General features: G+C 36.8%; 1 protein-coding gene across 1 annotated transcript in view; it reads left to right on the forward strand.

The window, feature by feature from the left end:
- Window positions 1–19,019, forward strand: part of LOC124722145 (kelch-like ECH-associated protein 1B) — a 119,332-nt gene extending 100,313 nt beyond the window's left edge. Inside the window, exons 7-10 of the mRNA XM_047247350.1 lie at window positions 715–926; window positions 6,449–6,654; window positions 16,198–16,374; window positions 17,915–19,019. Of these exons, the coding sequence (XP_047103306.1) occupies window positions 715–926; window positions 6,449–6,654; window positions 16,198–16,374; window positions 17,915–18,132 (813 nt within the window). The 3' untranslated portion in view covers window positions 18,133–19,019. The remainder of the gene's footprint in view (window positions 1–714; window positions 927–6,448; window positions 6,655–16,197; window positions 16,375–17,914) is intronic.
- The last annotated feature ends 7,175 nt before the right edge of the window (window positions 19,020–26,194 follow it).

The raw sequence follows: 26,194 nt of genomic DNA on the forward strand, positions 1-26,194 counted from the left end.
GTCCAAAATCTGAACTACCTGAGACAAGTGAGACAACAGATAATCTCCTCCCTCCCTCTCCCCCCAACTCCCTCCCCCCCCCCCCCCACCACCACAGCCTCACACACCTCTTGTTGAGACAAAACTATTTACTGTTCTTCTAAAATTAAAACTTACACCTAGAAAATTAAAATAAGGCATATAATCATATACATCATTTTAACACACTTATTGTAATAACTGTTCGTTATGTACAATAATTAAAAAATACTACTACCACTACTACTACTACTACTACTAAATGGAGACTTTTTTAAACCATTTTAACAAAGGTAACATAATGTTCTGTGGTGCAATCTCATATTCTGTCGTTCCTAACAGTTTTGGTTGTTGCAACTATAGTACAATCCAAGATGCAATGAGCCTACCCATTGTATAATGTTGCAGTTCTTGAGGTTATTCATTCATAAATATGAGTCAATTGTCAATTATGCAAATTATGTATGTTTGTTCTCCTTTGTGCTGTTGCTTTCTATAGGTGCCCCATGGGCCATTCATTGTTACTAGGAAGTAAGCTTTATAAGTCTTCACCACAAATAATGCTGCTTGTTCATAAATCATAATAGCAGAGAGACTTTAAGCAAAACTAGTTCCTATTTTGCATTGCTCTTCTGAAATGTAAAGTCTATAGTTATTTTCAAATGTAATCCAAAATATCACATTCTCTTATTGCAGGGAATGTTCTATGCTGTGGGAGGCCGCCACAACTCTCCAGACTCTAGATATGACTCAGACTGGGTGGACAGGTATAATCCTGCTAAAGATGTATGGAGACCTTGCAGCCCCATGTCTGTTCCGAGAAACCGTGTTGGTGTGGCTGTTATGGATGGTTATCTGTATGCAGTTGGAGGTTCAGCAGGCTCAGAGTATCACAACAGTGTTGAAAGGTAATTATATTTTACTTTACAGCAACATGCTATCAATTCCTTCCATGTTGTGGGTGTCCTACAGCTGTCACCACATCCCACATCTCTGTCATCAAACAACTTGATCTCCACATACTTCCTCATCCTCTTATATTCCTCTTCTCTCCACCACTTCTTGGATATCCCTTAGCCACCCTTTTCATGGACATACTTTTCTTTTTCTTTAACCATCCCAGCTGCCTTTCTTCTATCCTATCCATAATACTATGATGGATTTGCATTCTTTCTTTTATTTTCTCATTTATTGTCCAGTGAAGTCAGGAGATACTACATGCTCTGCTCAAGTCGTCCATTTCTAAAGCTTTTAATCTCTGTTTGTTTTTGTGAGTCCTCAATACACTTTTCCATAACTTGTTACTGGTTCCACTATGGATTTCTGTAATTACATTTTAACTTTCAAACTTATTTTTTGGAACAAAGTACAGGACTTAAGTTTTACGTAGCCACTCTTCCCTGCCTGTTCCATCATTGGATATCTGTCACATCTTCCATTATGTAATTACCCAGATGCTTAAACACGTTACAAACTTTAATTTGATGTCTATCAATGGCCAAGTTATTTCTCTCCTCTCCACAACTTGGATATTCTGTCCTCACAAAATTAATTTTCAAACCCCACTTTTTATATTCTTCCAACAGTTTTCTAAGTGTGTAAGACATATCCTCTTAATTGTTTGCTTCGATGATCTGATCATTAGCATGAAAAAGTATGTGAAAGGCAAAGGTCCCAAGTTCGAGTCTCGGTCCGGCACACAGTTCCTCATTTTAATTTCTTTCCCCATACTTTTTGACTGATTTCTTTCCCCATAATTGTCAAGTCCAGGCAAGTGATCTGTCTCTAATTCTCTAATGATGTTGTTGTTGACTGAATGTGAAACTCAAATTTTCCTTCCTGAACTTTCTTGTAACAGTTGAATATAACTTGAAAGCTGGTTTATTTATGAGTGGTACAACATTTAGGCCACCAACTGAATAATATAGCAAATCATGTTCTGGAGAAAGCTGCTCTTGACTCTCAGCTAACAGGCAGGCTCTTAATTACAATACAAGATAGTACACCTATATACTTGCAGAATTCTATTCACATGGATATTTAAATTTCTAACCATGGGGGCACAATTTGTTCAAGCTGGAGCCACCAGACTTGTGGGCCTCTCCTGGAAGGACACGTTCATGAGCATGACAAACTGCAGAATCTGAATGGAGCCACCTTATTGTCACTGTGGCAGTCTTCAGTACAGGACTGGTTTGATGCAGTTCAGTGTTAGTCTATCATTTGCAAAACTCTTCATCTCTGCATAACTACTGCATCCTACATCCATTAGAACCTGCATACTGTAGCCAAACCTTGGTCTGCTTCTGAAATTTCAGCACTGCCCCCCACACCCCCACAACTTCCTTCCACTACCAAATTGATGGTACATTGGTACATTGATGTATCAGGATGTGTTTTTATCAACCAGTCCCTTCTTTTAGTCAAGTCCATAGCTATCTTAATTATTATAAAATTGTCCACACTAAAATTGGTGTATGTTGAATACTTTAATTCCTTGGTGTCATACAGGCTATAACTTTGAGAAAACTTGGTTCAGACTGAAAAAATATATTTTGTCTGAAAGCTAACTGTCTGAACCCTATGTTCCATTCACTTTCACTGGGAATCTTAATTTAACATTACAGAACATGTACTGACTCACAAGACTGCTGGTTGAAAACAAGAACCTCAACAAGCACTCAATGAACATAAGACAGAGCTATAATATCTATTTAGGGAACACAATGGTTGAAGACTTTCACTGTCAGACTGCAGGTTTCCAAACTCAAACCCACACTTTGCTGAAGGAAGACTTTAAATCAAGTTAACTGGAATAGCAGATAATAGTTTTTGTTTCTAAGTATTTTAGATCTTATCAGTTGTTTTATTATGATTATAAACATTTCAAGTACAGAGTATGTTCATGTAAAGAGGATACTGCCTTATTGATTTGACCCAGCCATTCAAATTTGGGTTTCCCATGGTTTTTCCGAATCATTCCTGTTGTTGTTATTTTAGTTTATTTTTGCTTTTTAGATACAGGTATCTGCACATCCATAGTTGTTGTAGGAACAGATAATATCTACTTGAAGAGGAAATTCATCCTGTTGCAGAGGCACCAAATTCTTTTGTCAACAATTTTCTGGATATTTACATCTACAAACATACTCTGCAGGTTATCATATGGAGTATAGCTGTGGATACCTTACATCACTGTTAATTATTGCCTTTCCTGTTCCCCGTGCAAATGGAGAGAGGAGAAAATGACTATGCTTCTACATCTACACAAGCACTGATTTCTCATGTGTTCACAGTCCTTACGTGAGGTATATGCTGGTGACAGTAGAATTGCTCTGCACTCTGTCATAAGTGCTATTTCTCAGAAGTCTCTCAACTGTGTTTTGTGAAAAGAACATAGTCTTCCCTCCAGCAATTCCCATTTGCGATCTCTGAGCAGTCTGATAATATTCATGTGTTGATTGAATCTAGTGGTAACAAATCTAGCAACATGTCTTTGATTTGCCTCAATGTCTTCCTTTAATCTGCTTTGTGTGATCCCAAACACTAAAGCAGTACTCAAGAATGAGTCGCATAACTATTTGGTATGTGTTTGTTCTCCTTTCTTATAATTCTTTCAGTAGACCAAAGTGGACCATTCATCTTCCGTGACCATAAGTGCCCTTTTCATATGCCAGTTATCTTTCACGTGACTTGCAAATTACTCAGTTTCTGATTTCTGTTTTGTTTATATTGTATGCGAAAGTGAATTTTATGAAATTGCAGTTCCTGTTTTTTGCTCCTACCTGATCAGCTACAATCAGTTGTCTGATTAATTAACAGTGATTGATTCAATCTGAATACAGCATATGTTTTTATCTTCTGGTAAACCTTCCGGGATGTAAGGTCGTGGTCCACGAAACTCTTCAGCTCCTAACGTTTCGTCCAGAGCTGCGCTGGACATCTTCAGAGGGGTGTTTCTCCTCTGGTGAGTCTTGCCGAGGAGAAACACCCCTCTGAAGATGTCCAGCGCAGCTCTGGATGAAACATTAGGAGCTGAAGAGTTTCATGGACCACAACCTTACATCCCGGAAGGTTTACCAGAAGATATGTCATCTGGTCGTGAAAGCTTTCATACTATGAACAGCATATGTTGTTCACATTTCAAAACATGAACAAGAGTATAATTAAATTCCTATGGTGTATCCTTTCCCAATAATCTGCACCTTAATATCAAGTTATTGTTTTTGTTTCATTTTCACCTTGTTACCATTAATTTCTGTGTAGCTGATATTACAATATATTCTGTGGCACTGTGTTACTGACAACTGAACAAAAGCTGTTTAAGTAATGATGATCACAAGATGAGGTGCAGTGGTTAAGACTTCTTCTTGGACCTGGGCTTCAAATGCCAACTTGTCACTCTGGTTTAAAATTGCATTTGTTTCGTTACAATACTAGGATACTGATGGCCTCAGAATATTATGGGCAACATATTGAAAATTATATATACTTACAGTGATGCAGCATTGTACAATAATCATTGTTTGTTGGTGATGTGAACCATGCTTTTTACCTAACACCTTCAAACATGAATAACTTTATTAATATATGCATTTCATTTTAGCCTACATTGTTAGGTGTGTGTTTGTTTCTAAAATTCCATATGTGTCTGTGTAATGTAAATTGAATTCTACTCACCAAATGGTGGCAGAACATGTACATGAAAGGAGGTTATAATTAGGTAAGCTTTCAGAGCCACTGTCTCCTTCTTCAGTCAGAAGAGTTGAAAGGGAAGGAAGAGAGGTGAAGGAAAAGACTGGAGAGGTCTAGGAAAAGGGGCAGATTTTGGGAAAGTCACCCAGAACTACAGGTCGGGATAGACTTACCACATGGGATGAGAAGGAAAGACTGATTGTTGGGGACTGCATCGGACAAGATTTGAAAACCTGAGAGCTTAAAGGTGGAATATAGGGTAATATGCAAGACAGAGTACTGCTTAAAAATTGTGCCGGAGTTAATAAGAGTGAAGAGCTAAGTGCATTGTACATAACATGGGTAGGAGGGGGGGGGGGGGGGCAGTGAAAAAAATACAGGTAAGACAATGAAAGATGTAGGAAACTAAAATGGAGTGAAGCAAAGAGTAGTTACTGTAAAGAAATGCTGAGATGGAAGAAACTGACATAAATTAAGGTGAGGTGGGTGGCAAGAGCAAAGGACATGTTGTAGTGCTGGTTCCCACCTGTGGAATTCTGAGAAACTGGTGTCTGGGGGAAAGGATCCAGATGGCACATGTGGTGAAACAGGTATCAAGATCATGACTGTCATGTTGTAGAGCATGTGAAATGGTACATGTCATATGCCAGCTGTTATGTAAACATTGTTCAGCCTTTTACATCAGTACAACATCAATTAGGATGAATGGGCATAGGCAGAAAATGTACACTGACAACATGCAATATCCTCTTGCAGAGCATGTTCTACAACATGAAAATCATGACCTTGGTACCTGTTTCATCACATTTGCTGTCTGGACTATTCCCCCACACTCCAGTTTCTCAGAACTCCACAGGTGGGGTCCGCAGCTCGTGGTCTAGTGGCTAGCGTTACTACCTCTGGATCACGGGGTCCCGGGTTCGATTCCTGACCTGGTTGGGGATTTTCTCTGCCTGGAGACTGGATCTTTGTGTTGTCCTCATCATTCCATCATCATTTCGTGGAAGTGGCTAGATTGGACTGTGCACAGATTAGGAATTTGTACGGGTGCTGATAACCGTGCAGTTGAGTGCCCCACAAACCAGACATCATCATCATCATCATCATCCACAGGTGGGAACTAGCACTGCAACATGTCCTTGGTCCTCACCACCCACCTGGCCTTAATTTACATTAATTTCTTCCACCTCAGCATTTCTTCACAACAACTACTCTTTTCTTCACTCTCTTATAGTTTTCTACATCTTTCATTGTTTTATGTGTCTATTTTTTACTGCCCCCTGCCACCTCTGTTATGTACAATGCACTTAGCTTTTCACTCTTATTATCTCCTGCATGATGTTTAAGTAGTAATCTCTGTCTTTCATATTATCCTGTCTTGCACCTTTAAGCTCTCAGGTTTTCAAATCTCGACCAATGCAATCCCAAACAATCAGTCATTCCTTCTCATCCCATGTGGCAAGTCTCCCCTGACCCACTGTTCTGGGTAACTTTCCCAAAATCCAACCCTTTTCCTCGATATCTCCAATCCTTTTCCTTCACCAAACTTCCTTCCCTTTCAACCTTTCTGCCTGAAGATCAAGTCACTGCTCTGAAAGCTTACCTAGTTATAACCTTATTTTATGTGTGTGTGTTCTGCCACTGCTTGTTGAGTAGAATTTTTATCCATCCAATTAAATTATTTTGTCAAAAATTGATTGTTTTTGTTGTTAAATTGAATTCTTTTTTTTTTTAGGTTTGACCCTGATGAAGACACATGGACAAATGTGAAGCCAATGCATGTGAAACGATTAGGAGTTGCTGTAGCTGTTGTCAACAGGTTACTCTATGCTATAGGAGGTTATGATGGCAAAGCCAGGCAGAGTAGTGTTGAATGTTATCATCCAGAGAATGATGAATGGACTATGGTGGCACCTCTTAATGTCAGTCGCAGTGGTGCAGGTATGACATTATTAATAAAAGTCTTGTGGTATTCAGCATAGAATTCTTATCTTTGTGAGTATGTATGTGTGCATTCATGTAATATATGGCAGTAAATGCTAACAAGTAATTGGTTTTGAGTTCATCTTTGTAGCTGAGTGGTCATCATGGCTTGCTGCAATATTGGGTTCCCTGGGTTTGATTCCCAGTATTGGCAGGGATTTTTTCCATGGTAGAAGGACTGGTATGGGGTACACTCAGTCTCCTGATGTGAACTGAGGAGCTACTCAACAGATCAGTAGTGGTTAACAGGTAATGTCTGGGAGAGCAATGTGTTGACAACATGCCCCTCCATAGCACAACCAATGATTCCATTGGCAGAGGATGACACAGTGGTTGATCAGGGAAGATTGGCTCATCTAGGACCAGAAGACAGAACTTTACCTTCACCTAACTGATTTTGAAGGTGTTTTTTCTTCTAATAAAGTGCCAAAGTAAAATAATATGTAAGAAATGAAGATTAATTTTGTATGATACCCAAATAAAAGTTCATTGTGAGATCCAAGTTCTCCCAACACATACAATGTTCAAATAACTTAAAAGAATGCAGCTGGGTGTCATCATCAACAATCACTGATATTTCGACGGGTGATCACCCTGTCATTTTCAAGGCAAAGGTGCAGCATGTAAGCCCTGTACAACGGAATTTAAAACCTTGATTTGCAGAGCAATTTGGGAATGATGAAATGCTGAAAAACACACACACACACACACACACACACACACACACACACACACACACACACACACTAGAAATGCAAGCACAACCACACAACTGAATTTGACTAATGCCAGACCTTATCAACAGTGAAAATTACTAAACAATATGTCAGGTACCAATAACTCTGTCCCTGTGTTTTTTCATAAAGAAGAGAGAGCAGGATTCCACACAGAATTTAAGCAAAAATCTCCATCTCTATTTATAAGGTTACTTGATAATTTAATTTCAGCTGCTTCCATAATAACACTATCCCAATAGCTGGAAACGCATGCCAGAATCTCTGCGTTGTTATGTTCCACAGGATGACTGCTGCCAAAACAATGTTCTACAATAGCCAATTTTCTTGACTACTGTAAGCATGTTGTGATGCTTATGCTCAGTACACTAGCCCTCCATGGTCCTAATAGTCTGATCAATATATGACATTCCACACTTGCAAGGAATACAATAGACATCTGTTTTATGCAAACCAAGCTCATCCTTAACAGAACCTAAAATAGCTTTAATCTTAGATGAAAATGTGAAAACACATTTCACATCATATTTCCACAAAATACAGTCAATCTTGTTGGAAACACTTCTTGTGTAAGGCAGAAAGGCAGGAGACCATGATGCCAACTTGGTATTACCATCACTCACACAGTGCATGATCAGTCAGCAGCACAATGGACAACTGATCTGTCTTTCACAATACCCATTCTGATGAAAGGTGTCCACAACAGGGGTTAACTCCGCCAACAAAGTCTCAGAGTCTGAAACTGCATGGACCCTGCGAGCCAATATACAAAGTACCCCTTCATGCTGAGCCTGATGGTGACAAATAGCAGCTCATAGATACAAGTCATTGTGAGTAGGCTTCCTATAGCCAGCATGTCCAAACATACCATCGGCCTTCCTCCAGAGCAACACGTCAAGGAAGTGAGGACAGCCATTCAGTTCCACCTCCATCACGAAACAAATATATGGGTGGACTGAAGCAGGTGTTTTGAGATGCCATTCAAATTCTCATTGACATGAGGCCAAATGACAAAAGTATTGTCTACATATCTGAGAAATATGCATGTTTCAAAGCTGCTGATTCCTTGGTGCATTCCTCAAAGTCGTCCATAAACAAATTTGCAATACTACATGGCAATGTGCTTCCCATGGAAACTCCATCTGTCTGCTCAAAGTACTGGTCATTGAATAAAAAGTAAGTGGAAGTTAACACATGTGAAACAGGTTTGTTAATTCAATACCAAGCATTCCTCTATTAGCTGTAATGAATCAGACAAAGGAACGTGAGTGAAGAGAGAGATCATATCAAAACTTGCTAGAATTTCAGAGTCATTTTTATTTATTTTATTTTACACATTTAGTACCATAGGACCAAATTGAGGAGCAAATTTCCAAGGTCATGGAATGTGTCAGTACATAAAATTACAACAGAAAAGTAATAAGAGATAAAATAAAATGTTTATGGATCCAAAAAAAATGACAAGCTATAAGTTTATGTAAATGCAATCAGCTTATTTTTTCTAGGAACACCTGAACAGAATAGAAGAAGTGACCCATGAGGAAACTCTTTATTTTGGATTTGAAAGTGTTAAGATTTTTGAATTCTTGTGGTAGCTATTGAAAATGGATGCAGCAGTATATTGCACACCTTTCTGCATGACAGTCAAGGAAGTTCAATCCAAATGCATATTGGATTTCTGTCTAGTGTTAAGTGAATGAAAGCTGTTAATTCTTGGGAATAAGCTGATATTGTTGACAAGAAATGACGATAAAGAATATATATATTGAGAGGCCAGTGTTGGAATACTCAGACTAACGAACAGGGGTCTACAAGAGGTTCGCGAACTTATGCCACTTATTGCCTCAACCACCCATTTCTGAGCCAAAATTCCCTTTGAGAATGGGAAGAGCTACCCTAAAATATAATACCATACACCATAATGGAATAAAAATAAGCAAAGTAGACTACTTTTCATGTTGAACTATAACTCACTTCAGATTCTGTTCTAATAGTAAAAATGGCAGCATTAAGTCTTTGAACAAGATCCTGAACTTGGGCTTTCCACAACAGTTTACTGTCTATCTGAGCAGTTAGAAATTTGAACTGTTCAGTTTCATTAATCATATGCACATTGTGTGAAATTAAAATGCCAGGTTTTGTTGAATTGTGTGTTAGAAACTGTGAAAACTGAGTCTTACTAAGATTTAGCCTTACTTTATTTTATACAAGCCATCAACATATGTCTTGAACTGTACTATTTGAAACAGTGCCAGTGTTGTGCTTGACTTCCTTTACTACAAAGCTAGTGTCGTCATCAAACAGAAATATTTTAGAATCACCTGTAACACTAGAGGGCATATCATTTATATAAATAAGGAACAGGGGTGGCTCCAGCACTGATCCCTGGGGCAATCCCCCCCCCCCCCCAACACCCCCCTCCCCCACCCCACATTTAACTGTGCCCCACTCAGACCCCATATCATAACCATTCTCAATACTTTGGAGAATGACCTCTAGCTGCCTGTTATTAAAGTAAGAGGTGAACTTCCCATATTCCATAATGATTCAACTTCTGGAGCAATATTTTGTGATCATCACAATCAAACACCTTTGTTAAACAAAACAAGAAGCCTAGAACTCAAAACCTTTTGTTTAATCCATCCAGTACCTCACAGAGAAAAGAGAATATAGCATTTTCAGTTGTTAAACCACTTCTAAAACCAAACTGTACATTTGATAGCAAATTATGTGAAATAAAATGCTTAATTATCCTTACATGCACAGCCTTTTCAATAATCTTAGCAAACACTGATGACATAGAAATAGGTTTAAAATGGCCTACATTATCCGTTTCCACCTTTCTATAAAGTGGCTTTACTAACGAGTCCTTTAATCATTCGGGAAATTGAGCATCCTTAGAGGCAAAATTATAAATATGGCCAAGTACAGGGCTAACATATGCAGCACAGTACTTTAATATTATGATAGATATTTCATCATATGCATGAGAGTCCTTTGTCTTCAGTGATTTAATTATTGACTCAATCTCCCACTTGTCAGTATCACAAGAGGAGTATTCCAGACATCAGTCTTTGAAAAGCATTTTCCAAAAGTATATGGTTTCCTGCAGAAACTAAGTTTTTATTTAATTCACCAGCAATTTTTGGGAAGTGATTGTTAAATACTGTTCATATATCTGACTTATCAGCAACAGAAACATTTTTACCATGTACGGACTTTATATAGTTGACCTTGTGCTGCTGACCAGACACTTCGTTGATTACTGCCCATATGGCAAATTAGCTATTCAATTTGTGTACCACATACTCTTTGCCTTCCTAACAACATTTTTAAGCATCTTACTGTACTTTATGTAACAGGCTACTGTAGCTCAATTGTGACTTCTTCTAAAATTTTGATATAATTCCCACTTCATTCTACATTATATCCTTATTTCACTAGTCAGCCACCCAGGCTGCCTTTTACTGCTAGTACCCTGTGTAGAACATTCTAATGGAAAGCAGCTTTCAAAGTACATGAGAAATGTGTTAAGGAAAGCATTATAGTTGTGAGCTGTGTTATCAGCACTATTAACATCCTGCCACTCTTGTTCCTTAACGACTCTTAAAGAGCTCTCTATTGCCATTGGATTAGTTTTTCTGCATAGTTTGTAATTATATATAACTCCTCTTTGAGTATAAAAACCTTTTAGTGTTAAAATCTGTGCATTGTGATCTGGAAGCCCATTCACTCTTTTACTAAGAGAATTCCCATTCAGTAATGAAGAATGAATAAAAATATTGTCTGTGGCTGTTCTCCTGCACCATGGCTTGAAAAAAATACAATATGCATCAGATCATATGAATTTATGTGATCTTCCAACACCATTTTCCTTGCACAATCACATACAAAATTAATATTGATGTCGCCACATGCAACAAGTGAATCAAAACTAGCTTGAGCAGAAATGCTCTGAAGTCAGAACAACAATTAGAAGTTTAGTTTCACTGAATTCAACTTCCCTGAATAACAGTCAAATACCTGTTCAGTGCAGTGCTTTGATATGTCTATGGACTCAAATGGAATACTGTTTTTTATATACATGGCTATTCTCCCTCTCCACAAAGAACACCTTGAAAAACAGCCCGCTAATATGTTTCCTGGTAAAGCAAGTCTCTGAATTGTCAAATTATTTAAGTGGTGCTCCGATATACCAGTAATGTCAGAGTCAACATCTATAAGCAGTTCACTGACTTCATCTCTAGTACCTCTTATATTTTGATGAAATATGCTAATTCCTTTGCTACTTGGATACCTGGCCTCCTTTGAAGGTGGTTCCTTTGTTAGAGAGACTTCCTTTAAGCAGGGATACCTATCAACTGACTTCCATCTAAAAAAGGTGCAGCTTTAACACCAACTACTACAGGAATTTTCCCGTGAGTGATCCCCCCACTACCCACTACACTGTCACCAGTGAGCTTAGACAACCTATCCTTCCCATACCTATTGAAATGCAAGCCATGGCTAGTGAAACCCAATCTATTGATAGGCTCAGCTGGCACCACTGCAATGTGAACCATGCCCTCCACCATCAGTGCCTTCTAAAGCCCTGTCTTAACATGCTTAACAGCAGCATTAAGATGAGACCGATCATGATGCTGATCTTTTCCAGGTCACCCCCTACATCACAGTCCTTGTCCCTATGAAGACTATTCTGCTCCACCCACAATCACTGCTTGATCCTCTTTTGTAAAATTTCTACCTAACTCCCCTATGTTAACAGTCTCACCTGAGCCAACCCTGCACTAGGCTTCACAATTCTGGTGACCTGGTACTTACTCCCCAATGCTTCTTGCAACTGCTGGCCTACACCTTTGCCATGTGAATTACCTAGCAGCAGAACATTCTTCTTTCTATTAGAATTTGCAACTGCTCCTTAACTGCTGAGGTTTGCTGCATGTTCCTATACCTGTACCTTCAGCTACAAGAGGCTCCTCTCCATTAAACTCTGACAGTTGGGCAAATCTATTGGTGATAAGCGAAGTACAAATGTGGGCATATCTTCTCCTCCTATCTGTCTTCTTACCAACTGCCAGTTCCCACTCCCCAGCACCCTTTTCCCTCCTTATCCTATCTAGTTCCTCCTTTGCATTTTGTAACTGTACCTGATGGACACAGAGTTTATGCTCCTGCTCCTCTATCAAGTTACTTCTGCTGCAAATTCTGGATTTTCAGGAGTGGATCTCACTAGAATGCCCACTGGCTTCCCCACTGCATAGCCTCCAATGAAAATATTTTGAAAAAATTTGCACACAGTAACCCACTATGCATTCCCTCTAATTAACCTAAGAAATCCATTGAGTTCATAATGTGATCCTCACACTGACCAACTAGTGGGATCAACAGAATAGCAAGGTGTTTTGCTACATGATATGTCAGAGTACCAATGTTATTTGCAACTGGATGAAAAGGAACCTCTTCTTTCTGGATATTTGGAAGACTGTATAGCCTATGGGGAACAGCATAATAAGTATTAAGACTGTTGGTAATCTCTTGTGACAAGGAACCTTTCTTTAGGAAGCTGTTAATCTTTCCCTCAGCACTTTTTGTGGAGTTAGCACTGATGCCATAATATGCTGAATGAGACAGTAAACACTGCAAATTTTCAATGTAATCCTGCTTGTTCAGAGCAACTGGAGCATTGCCCTTGTCCACAGGTAAAATAGCAATATCCAGATCAACTCTAAGTGTATGTAAAGCAACCCTCTCTGCTGCTGTTATATTACTCTTAGGTGCATGTGCCCCAGGCAGCACACAACAAGCCTCCCCCCTAATCTCCTCTGCAGCCTCAGAAGGTAGTTTAAAAACAACCTGTTCAACAGTGTGAAGGGGTACTTTGCACCTGGATTCACAGGGCCAATGTCATTTCAGACACAAAGAGTTTGTCTTTTCAGTTAACCCATCTTGAGGTCACTTTCATCAGAGCAATGAAAGACAGATCAGACGCGAGTTGTGCTATTGACCAACCATGAAACAGGTGAATGATCATAATACTGAGATGTCTCACACTAGTATGCATCATCTCCATGTCCTTCACAGTGATCGCTTAACATCTGATGCTGTTCATGCCCAGTCCTGGTAACAACACTGCTGATGAACAACACTAATCAACCTGTCATGGAGGATTACAACTCTTTATCACCCTTATGCATGGATCATTTCCAATAGTATTTGTCATATTTTGTAGAAATATGATGTGAAATGTGTTTTCTGACTTCCATCTTAGGGTCCTTTTAGGTTCCATTAACGATGATCTTGGTTTGCGTAAGGTGAGTGTCTGTCACATTGCTTGCAAATGTGGCATGTCATATATTGATCAGACTATCAGGTCAGTGGAGGACTGATGCACTGTGCATGAGTATCACCGGTGCTTACAGCAGTTGAGCAAATCGGCTATTGCACAACATTGTCGTAGCACTGGTCATCCTATGGAATATAACAATGTGGAGACTGTGGCATGCAATTCCAGCTATTCAGATACTGTTATTAAGGAAGCAGTTGAAATTAAATTATCGAGTAACTCTGTAAATAGAGATGGAGGTTTCCGCTCAAATTCTGTGTGGAATCCTGCTCTCTCTCTCTTGTCAAAAAACAGAGAGACAGAGTTAATGCTACCTCACCCATTGCTTAGTAATTTTCACTATAAGTAACTTATGGCATTGGTTATCTTTGAATCTTTGTTATGTGGTGGGATTAGTGCTTAGAGAGAGAGAGAGAGAGAGAGAGAGAGAGAGAGAGAGAGAGAGAGAGAGAGAGAGAGAGAGAGAGAGATTAACAAAAGTTATAAAAGAAGATAAAGATGTAAGCTAAAATTTTCAGAACTGAAGGTGGACATACATATTAGCCATTTATTGAACAAGAATGATAGGGAAGTGGATACCGATCACCAATTGGAAGAAATACTGTGAAAGTACATAAAAGAGAAACTTAACTGCAATAGATCAGTTAAGGAACATAGACAGAAGTGAAAACATGGTTGGGACCCAAGTAGAATATATGCCAAAGAAAAATAAAGGAAGAAGAGGTCCCTTGTTGAGATAGGGTAAATGTTGAGGCATCACAGATAACTTGGAAAATCTTTTGAATTAAAATGTTCTCTGCTTGGCTAATAGATGGCCTGACAAAAAAAGTGACTCACTCAGAAGGTGTGAGGAAATGAAATAAAATACAGTTTGAAAATGTATATGATGTTATTTCAGCAAATATTGAGTCAAATTTACAGAGAAATTTCCAGTATGTGCACACTTATTATTATGATATTGCACCTCCTATGGCATGGATGGATGCACTGATTTGGTTGGAAAGGGTGTCATAACACTGTATCCTCTCCTGATACAAGCTACCCCAAAACAGTTGTAACTGTGTTTGGTATCAATAATACTGGCACTGGGATGGACTTGACATCCTAACTGGTACCACACAGGTTATATTGGGAACAGATCTGGTGATCTTATTGTTGATGGGAGTACCTTAGCATCACTCAGATAGTTGATAGACACACATTCATCATTGTGCTTGTGCGTGTGTGTGTGTGTGTGTGTGTGTGTGTGTGTGGCAGAGAGAGAGAGACAGGCAGACAGAAAGAGAGACCATTGTCCTGTTGAAAAATGGTACAATGATACTGTCACAAGAGAGATTACACATAAGTATGCAGGATATGTGTGACATGCCATTGTGCTCTAAAAGACTTCCCTCAACCACTAACAGTGATGACCTGAAGTCCATTGGAAGAATGGGACCCGTCCCCCCTTACTGACAATGATTATTTGGGGTAGTCCAGAACTTTGATTCGTCGCTGAACATGGTGCGATGCCATTCACCAGCAGTCCATGATTGCTCGTCATGGTGCAACTCCAAACATAGATATTTAAGTTGTGATGTTAATCACAATCTGTATGCGGGATGGTAATACCATAGTGTGGCTGCTGCTAGTCTCCAACCAATGGTGCAGGATGATACAGGCTGTTGCAGGACTTCGTTACTTGCTCTCAGGTGGCAGGCACAGTTATGTATGTGTTAAGAAGTGCTTGGTGCACAACACAGTGATCCTCACTTGTGGCGGTCAGACATGGTCAACTGGAGCCTTGACAGTGCATATGCATACTCTCATGTCAGTGTGCTGCTCAACACTGGGCTACCATCAATTCTGAATTCCCCATAAATCTGGGCGTTACATGATTCAACCAGCCAGCCAATTGGAGACACCTAACAGGTCAGGTGCTTATAAAGCTGTCTCACATTAGTATGTGGCATCTCTGTGTCCTTCACAGTGATCACTTAATATTTGATACTGTTCATGCCTCTTATATACCTATCCACACTAATGCACTTGCACTCTGATGGCTGTCCTACCTGTCACAGAGAATTGCAACTCTTTATCATCTACATACCTGTTGATACTGTGGGTGTGTACAACCACGTCTTCCGGGTGCTTCACTTTTTTTTGTCCTACAGTGTATAGTGATAAAAGAAATCAACTGTGTGTAGGCCAAACTGTGCATGCCTGTACTAATGGAGTCTTCATTTATGACTTACTGCAAAACTGAATATCTGAGTAACTAGTTGTAGAGTGATTTTGGCTTCATTAGGTTATGTTTGCCACAAATTTGAAATTTTGATATTTATGCAGTTAAATTTTGTGAGATGTTGCATGTTTTGGCGTGTTTTATTACATCTTAGGTAAAGTATACCTTTTGTATTTGTAAATTTTTGTATTTTATTGTAGGTGTGGCTGCACTCAACCAGTACATTTATGTTGTGGGAGGTTATGATGGACAGCGACAGGTAAATTCAGTAGAGCGCTATGACACAGAACGTGATATCTGGCAATTTGTTGCAAGTATAAGAATTGCTCGCTCTGCTCTAAGTGTCACTGCTTTGGATGGAAAACTTTATGCTATGGGTAAGTCATGGTGTCAGTTTTGTAGTAAAATGTAAAACTATATCCTGAAAATTTAATTCTTGGTATAATAATTTGCATGTAATTAAGGACAATTTTGTGATGTTAGTAAAGGCCATTGACATGCATCGAAATTTTTTCGGCAGGTGAGGTTGGCATTTACAAAATTCTAAAACTTCCAATTTTGATGCAAATGAGTTGGTCAGTTTTGAAATGTGTCATGCCATGAGAATTATATTTTATAGTTGACACAAGAAAAATATTATGTCCTAGAGAAATGGAGGTGATTCATTCATTATTAGTCATACGTGATTCTGTAGTGATAAAAACTCTGTACTCAAGATACTGCCGCCACCCCCCCCCCCCCCATCCTCCCCCCCCCCCCCCTCGTCCTTCCCCCTCTCGTGCCACTCCTCCCAAGGGAGGAGCTGTGGCCCCTCTTCTGTCCCCTTCCCCACATTTTTCCAATAACTATGGTTGTGGGATCTCGTGTGTTAAGTTTTTATCTTCCAACAAACATTTTGTTAACCCACCTCTTTACTAGGGAATTGAGTCCATAGATTTGTATACATTGTATCTACCCCATGTAAGACTGGCTCTCCTTGCAGGAAACTGTGGCAGGTGTTTCAGAAGTGTATTTCTTTATGCATCATATCTCAGCAGATCCAGCTAAAAGTTGTTATTGCTTCTCCATCCTTCCTGTCAAATGAAAATTGTACAATAATTATAACAGTGGTGCCCACAAACCTCCACTCAGGTATTAAGATAAATTTTATGTGTGACACAGTGTTATCTTCATCAGAAATCCATTACACACTTTCATAATGGTGGTGAAACTAACTTTATATCATGTACAAAGTAAGGAGCACATTGTCCAAAATTCATACCCATGTTAACCAGCGGTCTCTTCATCCCAAAAACTACAAGGTCCAGTATGAATGTAGAAATTGTAGTATTATGACATATTATGCAGAGTTAATTTTTTATAGGTTTACTACAGAACTGAAAAATTTGAGTAACAAGCCTAAATTTTGGAATCAAACAAGTTGAAGTGCTTTCTTGTGGTGCTCTCCTTTTTTTTCTGTACACGTGTTCCTCACAGTAGCTTAGAGTCTTGTGGTATAATACCTTATTTATTGCAGATACTTTTGTAAATAATTCTTGTGTTTTTTATTAATTTTTATAGTATTCTTTGTTGGTTTATAAATTTTGACATCAGCCTTCTGTGAATGACATAGTGACTCATTTCCTGATTGAGTACCTTAGGCACCAAATTGTCACAGAACCTGAAAAATTAAATTAAAGATTGTTACTACAATAAACTTAGTAGAAGTGGCATTTTGATTGTGTCAAAGAACAGTGCAAATGCTTCTTCTGCTGACAACCAGAAAGTTTTTCAATTCCTTAGAAACACTAAAATACAAAAGATCTTTCAATGGCTTTTTGTAAAGGTAGTACTTTGTTACATTATTTTTAGTGTCTGTATTCAAAAAATGCGTTCTTAAGAAGTTAATTTACAAATATGGTATCTGATATTTCACAGGTGGCTATGATGGCACAGCATTCCTAAATATTGTGGAGGTGTATGACCCTACAAGAGATGTGTGGGAGGAAGGACAACCACTTACAAGTGGCAGATCAGGCCATGCATGTGCAGTATCATATCCACAATGCCTCATACACTGTGAGCACATGGACCAACCTCTTACACTTATGGACACACCAACTCCAACACCAGGGACCAGTGGTGCAAATATATAACCATGTGCAGTTTTTAGGATTTTTGGAAAGTGTTAAGTGCTTGCTTGAAACAGTGGTTCTCAGCAGAATGGTCTGAATTGTCATAACCCTGACCACAAATAACTCTGAAAACAGTTTAACTTTTTGTGGGGGACAGTTTTACAAAACATAACACTGTGTGTGTGGACAAGCATCAATATGTTATTGCTTGTGACTCATGCCAGATGAGTAACTTCTCAAAGTTAACTCTGGAGAAGCAAGATGTATTAGAATGTAATGAATCAGACAGAAGTGATAGTGTATAAATATTGTGCTGTGAATTTTGTAGTTAACTAAAATTGTGAATGATAATGTTTTGTGGTGTTGGAAATATGTTTTATGGTGCTTGCATCAATTATAGACATGCAACTAATGACAATTTTAATAACATGGGAAGGCTTTACAGTGAGGAGAACTTTGTGTCTCTTGTTGTTCCCCAGATTTAAAACATTCATCTTCCTCTTGAACAGTTGTAAAAGACACCAGAACCAGGACAATCAAAAGAATAGTGCCGTGAAATCGAATAACATTTCTGGCAAAATTTTTACTTCCTTCAACATATGTTTGCTGTGAGATACAATATGCAGTCTTGTAAGTATAATCATCTGAAGAGTCTGTGAGAGCCTAGCAGTTTTGAGAATAATGACTTTGTTGCACCTGTGTCCTGACATTGAATTGATATTTTAATTAATTTTATTTGCCACTTAAAAATTTTATTATGCATAACTGCAGCAGGAGATCTTTTTTGTCAAAAAATAGCTATTACTGACTTCTGCTGCAGCAAAGTTTTTTTGGAGAGCTGAGAACTTTGTTATAGGTTAATATCATCTTTAAGTAAATATAAAAGCATACCATCAGTGTGGTATGGTGATTCCCAAAAGACTGAATTGTTATTGTTGTTGTTATAATTATTGTTATTAATCTTATTATTATTATTATTATTTTCTTTTTTAGATGTAAGCAGTAAACAGAACATAATGATCTTCTACTTCTTGTTGATCCTTTAATCTAATTACATAAAAAGTGGTGCTGAAATTTTTTGACAGTATCACTGAAACTTTGTTTAACACTTTCATTATATCTTTGCTTTACAATGTTACACCAGTTAACACGTGATTCTTTGATAAATTGCATCGCATAGTCTGGGTTACAGACATTTACATATTTGAAGTGAAATTTTGGAAATTGAATAATTGTCTTAAATGCTAGCGGTGTTTTCAGTATAGCAATACAAACCATAGGTTTCTTTCTGTGACATCAGTTGTTATGATACATGGATATAAGGGTCACAGTTCAGCAGATTGTGGCTGTTGGTTGTGATGTAAGCTCATATACTGAATGAACCTAAGGTTGGATGTTTACTGAAAACTCCAATTTTTCAAGATATATGGAAGTGTTGGTAAACAATAATGTACCCTTTAAGTAAGCATAGATTGAAGAAGAAAATAAAGGATAATATCTCTGTGTAAATATTAATTGGGACCATCAAAATTTTGAGACAAATCAAGGAAAAATGTGAAATGTGCTTGTTTACAACCTGGACTTTCCTGTATGCTTATAGTTGTATGTAGGGGCTGTTGTCGATGTGTCTTATTCATATATGACAAATAAACAGTTTTCTTTACTTTCCTTCCTCAGTAATATTATCATAATCTTCTTCTTCTTCTTCTTTTCTGCCAAAATGTTGATCATTATGCTGTTAATTTACCTTTTATTAGTAAATTCAGCAATTCTCTCAGTGCATATTTTCTTTACTTTCAAAATTCAGAAAATATCACTCTTTAAAGGTTTTCCTACTGCAACATGGAGGCTTCATAAATTTTCATGGCACTCTTATTAAACTGATTTCTTACATGAAACAAACAATTTTTACTTATTGTTGGTACTTGTACATGAAGGAGCGAGAAGAATCTTTATTCTAAATGTTGCAATGGTGTTGTGAGATATGAATAGAGATTATAATGAAATAAGTTAAGCATATTGATTTTCTACTACTACTATATTGTGTATACAGTTAAAATTTGAGTCTTATATGTTCCTTAAGGGGACATGTCCTATGCTGCCAATGTTAAATTATCGAATTTTGTGACCCATTATCTTGGAAACTTTTGAGACACCAACTTACAATTTTCCATAATTATTGAATGCACCTTTCTAGATACACTGATCTAGAATTATTACTAAAATTGTATTGTGGGGCATATTATCTTCTTTTTTTTTCAAACACTCAATTTTTTGACAGAATTTTGCAAATAACTGAACATAAAAACAAAACAACTTAGGCTATTTTAATTATTCTACTTCCATATGTGTTGAATCTCACACTTGGCATGCTGTGAAAATTTCATGTCTCTACCATCAGTACTTTTTTAGAAAACGGGTCATTTATTGCATAAAATGTAGTTCATAGACATTGAGGTTTAAAAATTTTTAATTACTAATTCTTATACAGACTTACATTTCGGCAACTTTTAAGCACTAGAATTGCCCTGGCCCACAGTCTGCATCTTCTTCAGTGTTACAACAGCCCAGTGTTTGCCTCCTCCTTTTCTTTCTTGCTTCTTTTGTCATTTGCTGAGCAGTTAACTCTGCTTCACGTACATGAAACTCATCCAGTTTCCGCAGTCCTTTAGCTGTGTTCTGTCCAAATCACAACCCTAATTTCTCCAGAACCATAAGTTTTTCATAGTTCCACCATTAAAAGTTATTACAGTGTCAGACACTGCTAACTTTACAGTCATAAGGACTAAAAATACATTTTTTGGCACACTGCACCACACAACATTACTGAAGGACTCATTCACAGTCTGGGTCTTCCCATGTAAACACTTTTTTAGTAGCTCAGGATTTGCCAAAGATCTGTAAATAGGTTTGATTGCCTCCATTACTGCCAAAAGAAGAGAATGTTTATGTGTAAATTCATGTAGGGTGCCAGAAAATTCTGCTTGCCTATATTTACATCAAGTGTTTGGTGGAGGTGGACACAAAGCATGACATGACTTTTCACCAGTTGATATTCGATGAAAGAAAGTGCTCCATACAACTCATTTCATCTTCCCTAAATTGTCACAATTATCTCTAATGGCCTTCGCATAATATTCCTGTAATTCACCAATTCCTTTGTCTGTTAGTCTTCCAGCACATTTTATTGTCTTGCTATCTGACAGTTTTGTGTTACCCAGCTTGGTTTTTAGGTTTATTCATAATGCCAACTTCTGAAATGTAGCAGTAGGCACAAAACAAAGCAATTCACAGCCTTTTAGACTGTGTAGTTCCCAAGATATGACAGCTCAACTGCAGCAGTATATGCATAGCTGCGAAATTTGACAGTCACACATCATTCAAAATATTATTTGAAGGTCTCACAATTGTCTGATTTTAATGTATTATATACCAAAATGTTCAGGAAGTCCAAAGTACATTATAGAGTAGAAAGCAGAAAATGTCAAATTTCAATGAATTTCATGTACAATGTCCCCTTAAAGAAGAGAAATGCTTTATGGAAGAAAGAACAACAAAGTTACAAGAACTTGTACTTTTATATGTGACAAACTTAACTGACAGTATCTGTGAACTATTACACAGTGTTTCATATACCAGTAACTGCACTGATTGTGTTTTGAGAAAAGACTGTGTAGATAGTGCAAATCTGAAAATAGGATGACACACAGTATGTGGAGTATTAGCAGTGCAATGTTGTTGTTGCTAGTCTGTAGGTTGTTTTGATACAGCTGTCTGTGCAAGTCTATCCTGTGCTCCACTATATCTAACTTCAACTTATTTATTTATCTTTTAAAGTTCTTTAACCTCCTTACAATATTATGTGATGTATGAGTCATTTCTCTGACTCATGTTATACAATAAAGCAGTGTCGCCCCAGTAAATGTTACAGCTATAGTTTCTCTTGCTTTCAGCTACACAACAGTGGTAACATAGAAAGTCCATCAGGGCTAAAGTTACAAGACCAGATCAGTCAATTACCTAGCCTGTTCCCCTTGCAACTACTGCAGGGCTGCTCTTTACAATTTAATTAATTCATAACCCACAGCAGATGTACATTTTTACAAAATGTTTGTGTGATGTGGGTATTAAATTTTATATAAAAAAAGTTATTGTAGAGTTGAAAGTGAATTTTGTAGATAGGAAGGTCCAGTTTGAAAACTACAGTATTGAAATGATGGTGGATGAGGGTGATTATATGTTATTGATTAAGGTTATTGAAATTTACTTAGTACAAATTAACAGAATTGAAGAATTGTGTTGTGAGACATGAACTACTGTTTTCATCCATTTGTAACCTGGAAAAATATTGGTTGAAAATCTCCTTCAGATCAGAAATCATTTGTGGAACAGAAGTTTTTGAAATGAGAAGCATTGTGACTCGCCTTGACAAACTGTTTACTTTTTTTAATTTATGACTTTAGCATTAATTTTTGATACTATTTTTAAAATATAAATGGTGTAGATTGTACAATTACATGAACTGAAATTTCAAACCCAACACCCGCCACCCACCTATTCCATCTTGCCCCCCCCCCCCTCTCTCTCTCTCTCTCTCTCTCTCTCTCTCTCTCTCTCTCTTGTGTGTGTGTGTGTGTGTGTGTGTGTGTGTGTGTGTGTGTGTGTGTGTCCATATAGGCAGTTTTGAAAGGCATTGTTTTAGGTTCAAGGTATGTTGATACCATGCTCTGTTTTACTGTCAAAATGAGTGCAGTTCATCAAAAAACACAGAAATTAATGTTAATCGGATAGTTGTGATGACTATCTGTCATACTACATGTAATGTGTTGTTATGCTAAAAGCAATAGTCTTGTAGTAACATTTATATTATTATTATTGTCATCATCTTAGTGTATATTGTTAATTTTTCACACCATCATTGTACTTTCAGAATTGTATCACTACACAGATATACAAATAGGTATTTAATTTGTGATTTTCTTTCTTTTTTTTTTACATTATCTGTAATAACAGATTTCATGTGGTAATTGGAGAGGAGATGGAATTGATCAGAGAATTGTGATATATCTTTATTCAGATTTTATTGGAAAATGTGATTTAAAGGTACATAATTTGTCAAAATTATAATATGTGATTGAAGTTTCATGGATGCAGTTGCTTTGTAAAAATTATATTCAGCTTAAACTTGTGTGCCACAAAATTATTTAGCATCTGTCTGCATTGATATGAAATGAAACAATATGGGAGACAATATGTATAGTACAAAGACAAACTAGGTGAATAATAGTACAGTGAGATTCATTTTTGTGTTACTCAAGTAATTGTGGGGTAGTGCTGAGGAGAGTTTAATGGACAGCCACTATTATCGTAAACATTTATTGAAACAATTTTTGTCCAGAGCAGGCGCAACTTCTACATTTGATTATTTATGTAGTACTGTAAATAGCATAGAGTCATATGAAAGTTATTGTCAAGGTACAGAAGTTATATAAACATAAGAAATTGTTAGACAAATCAAAAATTCAGTTATATCAGCCAGAAAGAATATTTAGATTTTGGACACCTGACAGCTGGGGACTTGTTGAGACTGCTCTTAAGAAGAATTTTGTTTCATAATTTACCATGTGACAGTGTATAGTGTGATCTAATGTTAACTTGTAAGCTAAAACAGTTTTGAAAGCATTAATATGAAAATTTACACATATTTCTTCAAGTGATATATATTTGATTTGGTAAGTTTTTTGCTGAAATTCTGAGAAAAAGCCTATATATGGTTACATAGAGACATGGTAGAACATTCTTGAATCACATAAGTGACTGCTTGTTTACCAATCTGTCTTTGCTGAGTGTGATGATGATATGGTGATGGTGGTGATTAAGAGAAAATGACATGTAACAACATGTAATATCTATAAGATTTGAATTTATGTAGTCAGAATCAGTTAATACAAATAATATTTGTTTTAAAGAAAATTTGGATTTTAAATAGTACTAAATGTAATCCAAACATATTAAATGCAGTAGTATGCGTAATTTGACCAGGAATGATAATGATGGTGAGAATCTTCAAAGAAATAGCAGAATTTCAGTTAGATTTTTTTATTTGTATGGTATGACATACTATATGAATACTGATATTCATGAAGAAATTATCCTTATTTCTGCAGAAAGCATGAGAATTTGTATTTATGCGAAGTACTGAGTTAATTTGTTAGGCTATGAACTTATTCTACTTCTTTAACTGTTTTTGATGCTTAATAATAATGTGCACAACATTTTGCATTAGGTTTCCTTCAGATAAATGGCAGTAACTTAATTTTATGTGCTTGGAAATGTCCTCAGTCTGTATCAGTTTTTGCAAGTGCTCAGAATATGTTTGCAATATGTTAACTGTTATGAAGACATTTTGAATTAATATTTATGTATTGTTAAAGTTATATGTAAGAATACAATTAGCTCTGCCAGATATTGATTTTAGTCTATGTGTCAGTACATTCTGTGACATATAATTTATTTGAATTTGTGTAGAGACTGTTATAGATAACCAGAATTGAGAGGTAACTATTGTTACAGATTTGTCAACTGAGAATTTTTTTGTGACAGCTAAAAATAATTTTCTTTTAGTGCCTGGTACTGTGAACAATGTGTCTATTTACATTATGATGTTCCTACTTCCATTTTCTATGAATACCATATAAACTTCTGGACGAGTGATAACAGAAATGTGCAATAGTCCACTCTTATTATGAATATCAAATGGACATTAACTGACTAGCATAATATTACAGTTACAGGTTGTAACAATGTGTCATAAATGTTAGGATACATCAGTAGTTGCCAACTGGTGACTGAAATTTTCAGTATAATATACTGTGTGTATATATCTGTATAATACTATTTAACAGGCCTATGGGCTGTCTTAGCATGAAAATGACATTCATTTGAGATAGCTGATATTAATGATATCACTTATTGATACTTACTGAAATGCTTGTACTTAACAGTACATGATTTTCTGCAAAGTGCAATCTAAGACAGTATGTGTAAAGTTCTTTCATTACCTTTGTTTGTGTGCTTACAACTCTGTAAGTCCATGATTTTCAGTTTTATAACAGGATTTGATTTTTAATTTTTTTCACTGTTAGGGTATTAGATATTGTTAAAATTGTATGATATATTTTTATAGGTCCTCCATTTTCCTCATTGAGGTAAAGCTTTAGAAATATAATATGACATTACTTAACATGTTTGTCTCATGAAGTCATGTATCCCAAATAATGTATTCTCAGATAATAATTTTAATTCACCAGAAAAATGTACACAGTATGAACAAACATATAGCATTAATTTAATAAATTATATAACATTATTTATTCAGTACTATAAAGGTCCTACTTAAGTGTTTCATGCAGTAGGTTATATATAATTTATTATTTTCTCCTTCTGTTTCCCACTGAAGCACTAAACCAGTATTTCACACACAGCTTATATGTAAAGTATGCCATGTTCAGTTTTCATGAATTCAAATTTTAAGGAGTGCATCAGTCTCATTCATTTCAAAATTTTCTTTCCAATTATAATGGTTTCTGATTATGCCTTGTAATATATATTATTCTGTTTTTACCTCATTTTCACATCACTAGAAAATGCTAAGCATTCATAGCCAAAGCTAAAGATCTGCATGTTGCAGTTCTTTTACATATTATTACTGTTTGCTGAATGTTTCAACAGTACCTTTCAAAATAAAAACAACAGTTTACAATTTATTAGCAATTGTTTATTATGGAAGTCACCCAGTCCCAATAACTACAAGTTTTGCTGACCATTGTTGCAAAACATTTGTAATTGTGAAATTATAGGAAATGTGTTCCACTGATTTTTGAACAAAATACAAATTATCATTTTTGTCACCTAAATGTATTTCAGTAGAGCTATAGTAATTGAAAGTCCTTGGTGGAATATACATCATTTAACAAGCGAAAGTAACAATTCACTGAGTACCTGAGGTGCTAGGTCACCACCAGGCTCATAAACAAGACTGGGAACTTTTCTAGCTTTTCAAAAAATCATTATTGAGAGCCAG

The sequence above is a fragment of the Schistocerca piceifrons genome, chromosome X, assembly GCF_021461385.2.
Source record: "Schistocerca piceifrons isolate TAMUIC-IGC-003096 chromosome X, iqSchPice1.1, whole genome shotgun sequence".
Lineage (NCBI taxonomy): Eukaryota > Metazoa > Arthropoda > Insecta > Orthoptera > Acrididae > Schistocerca > Schistocerca piceifrons.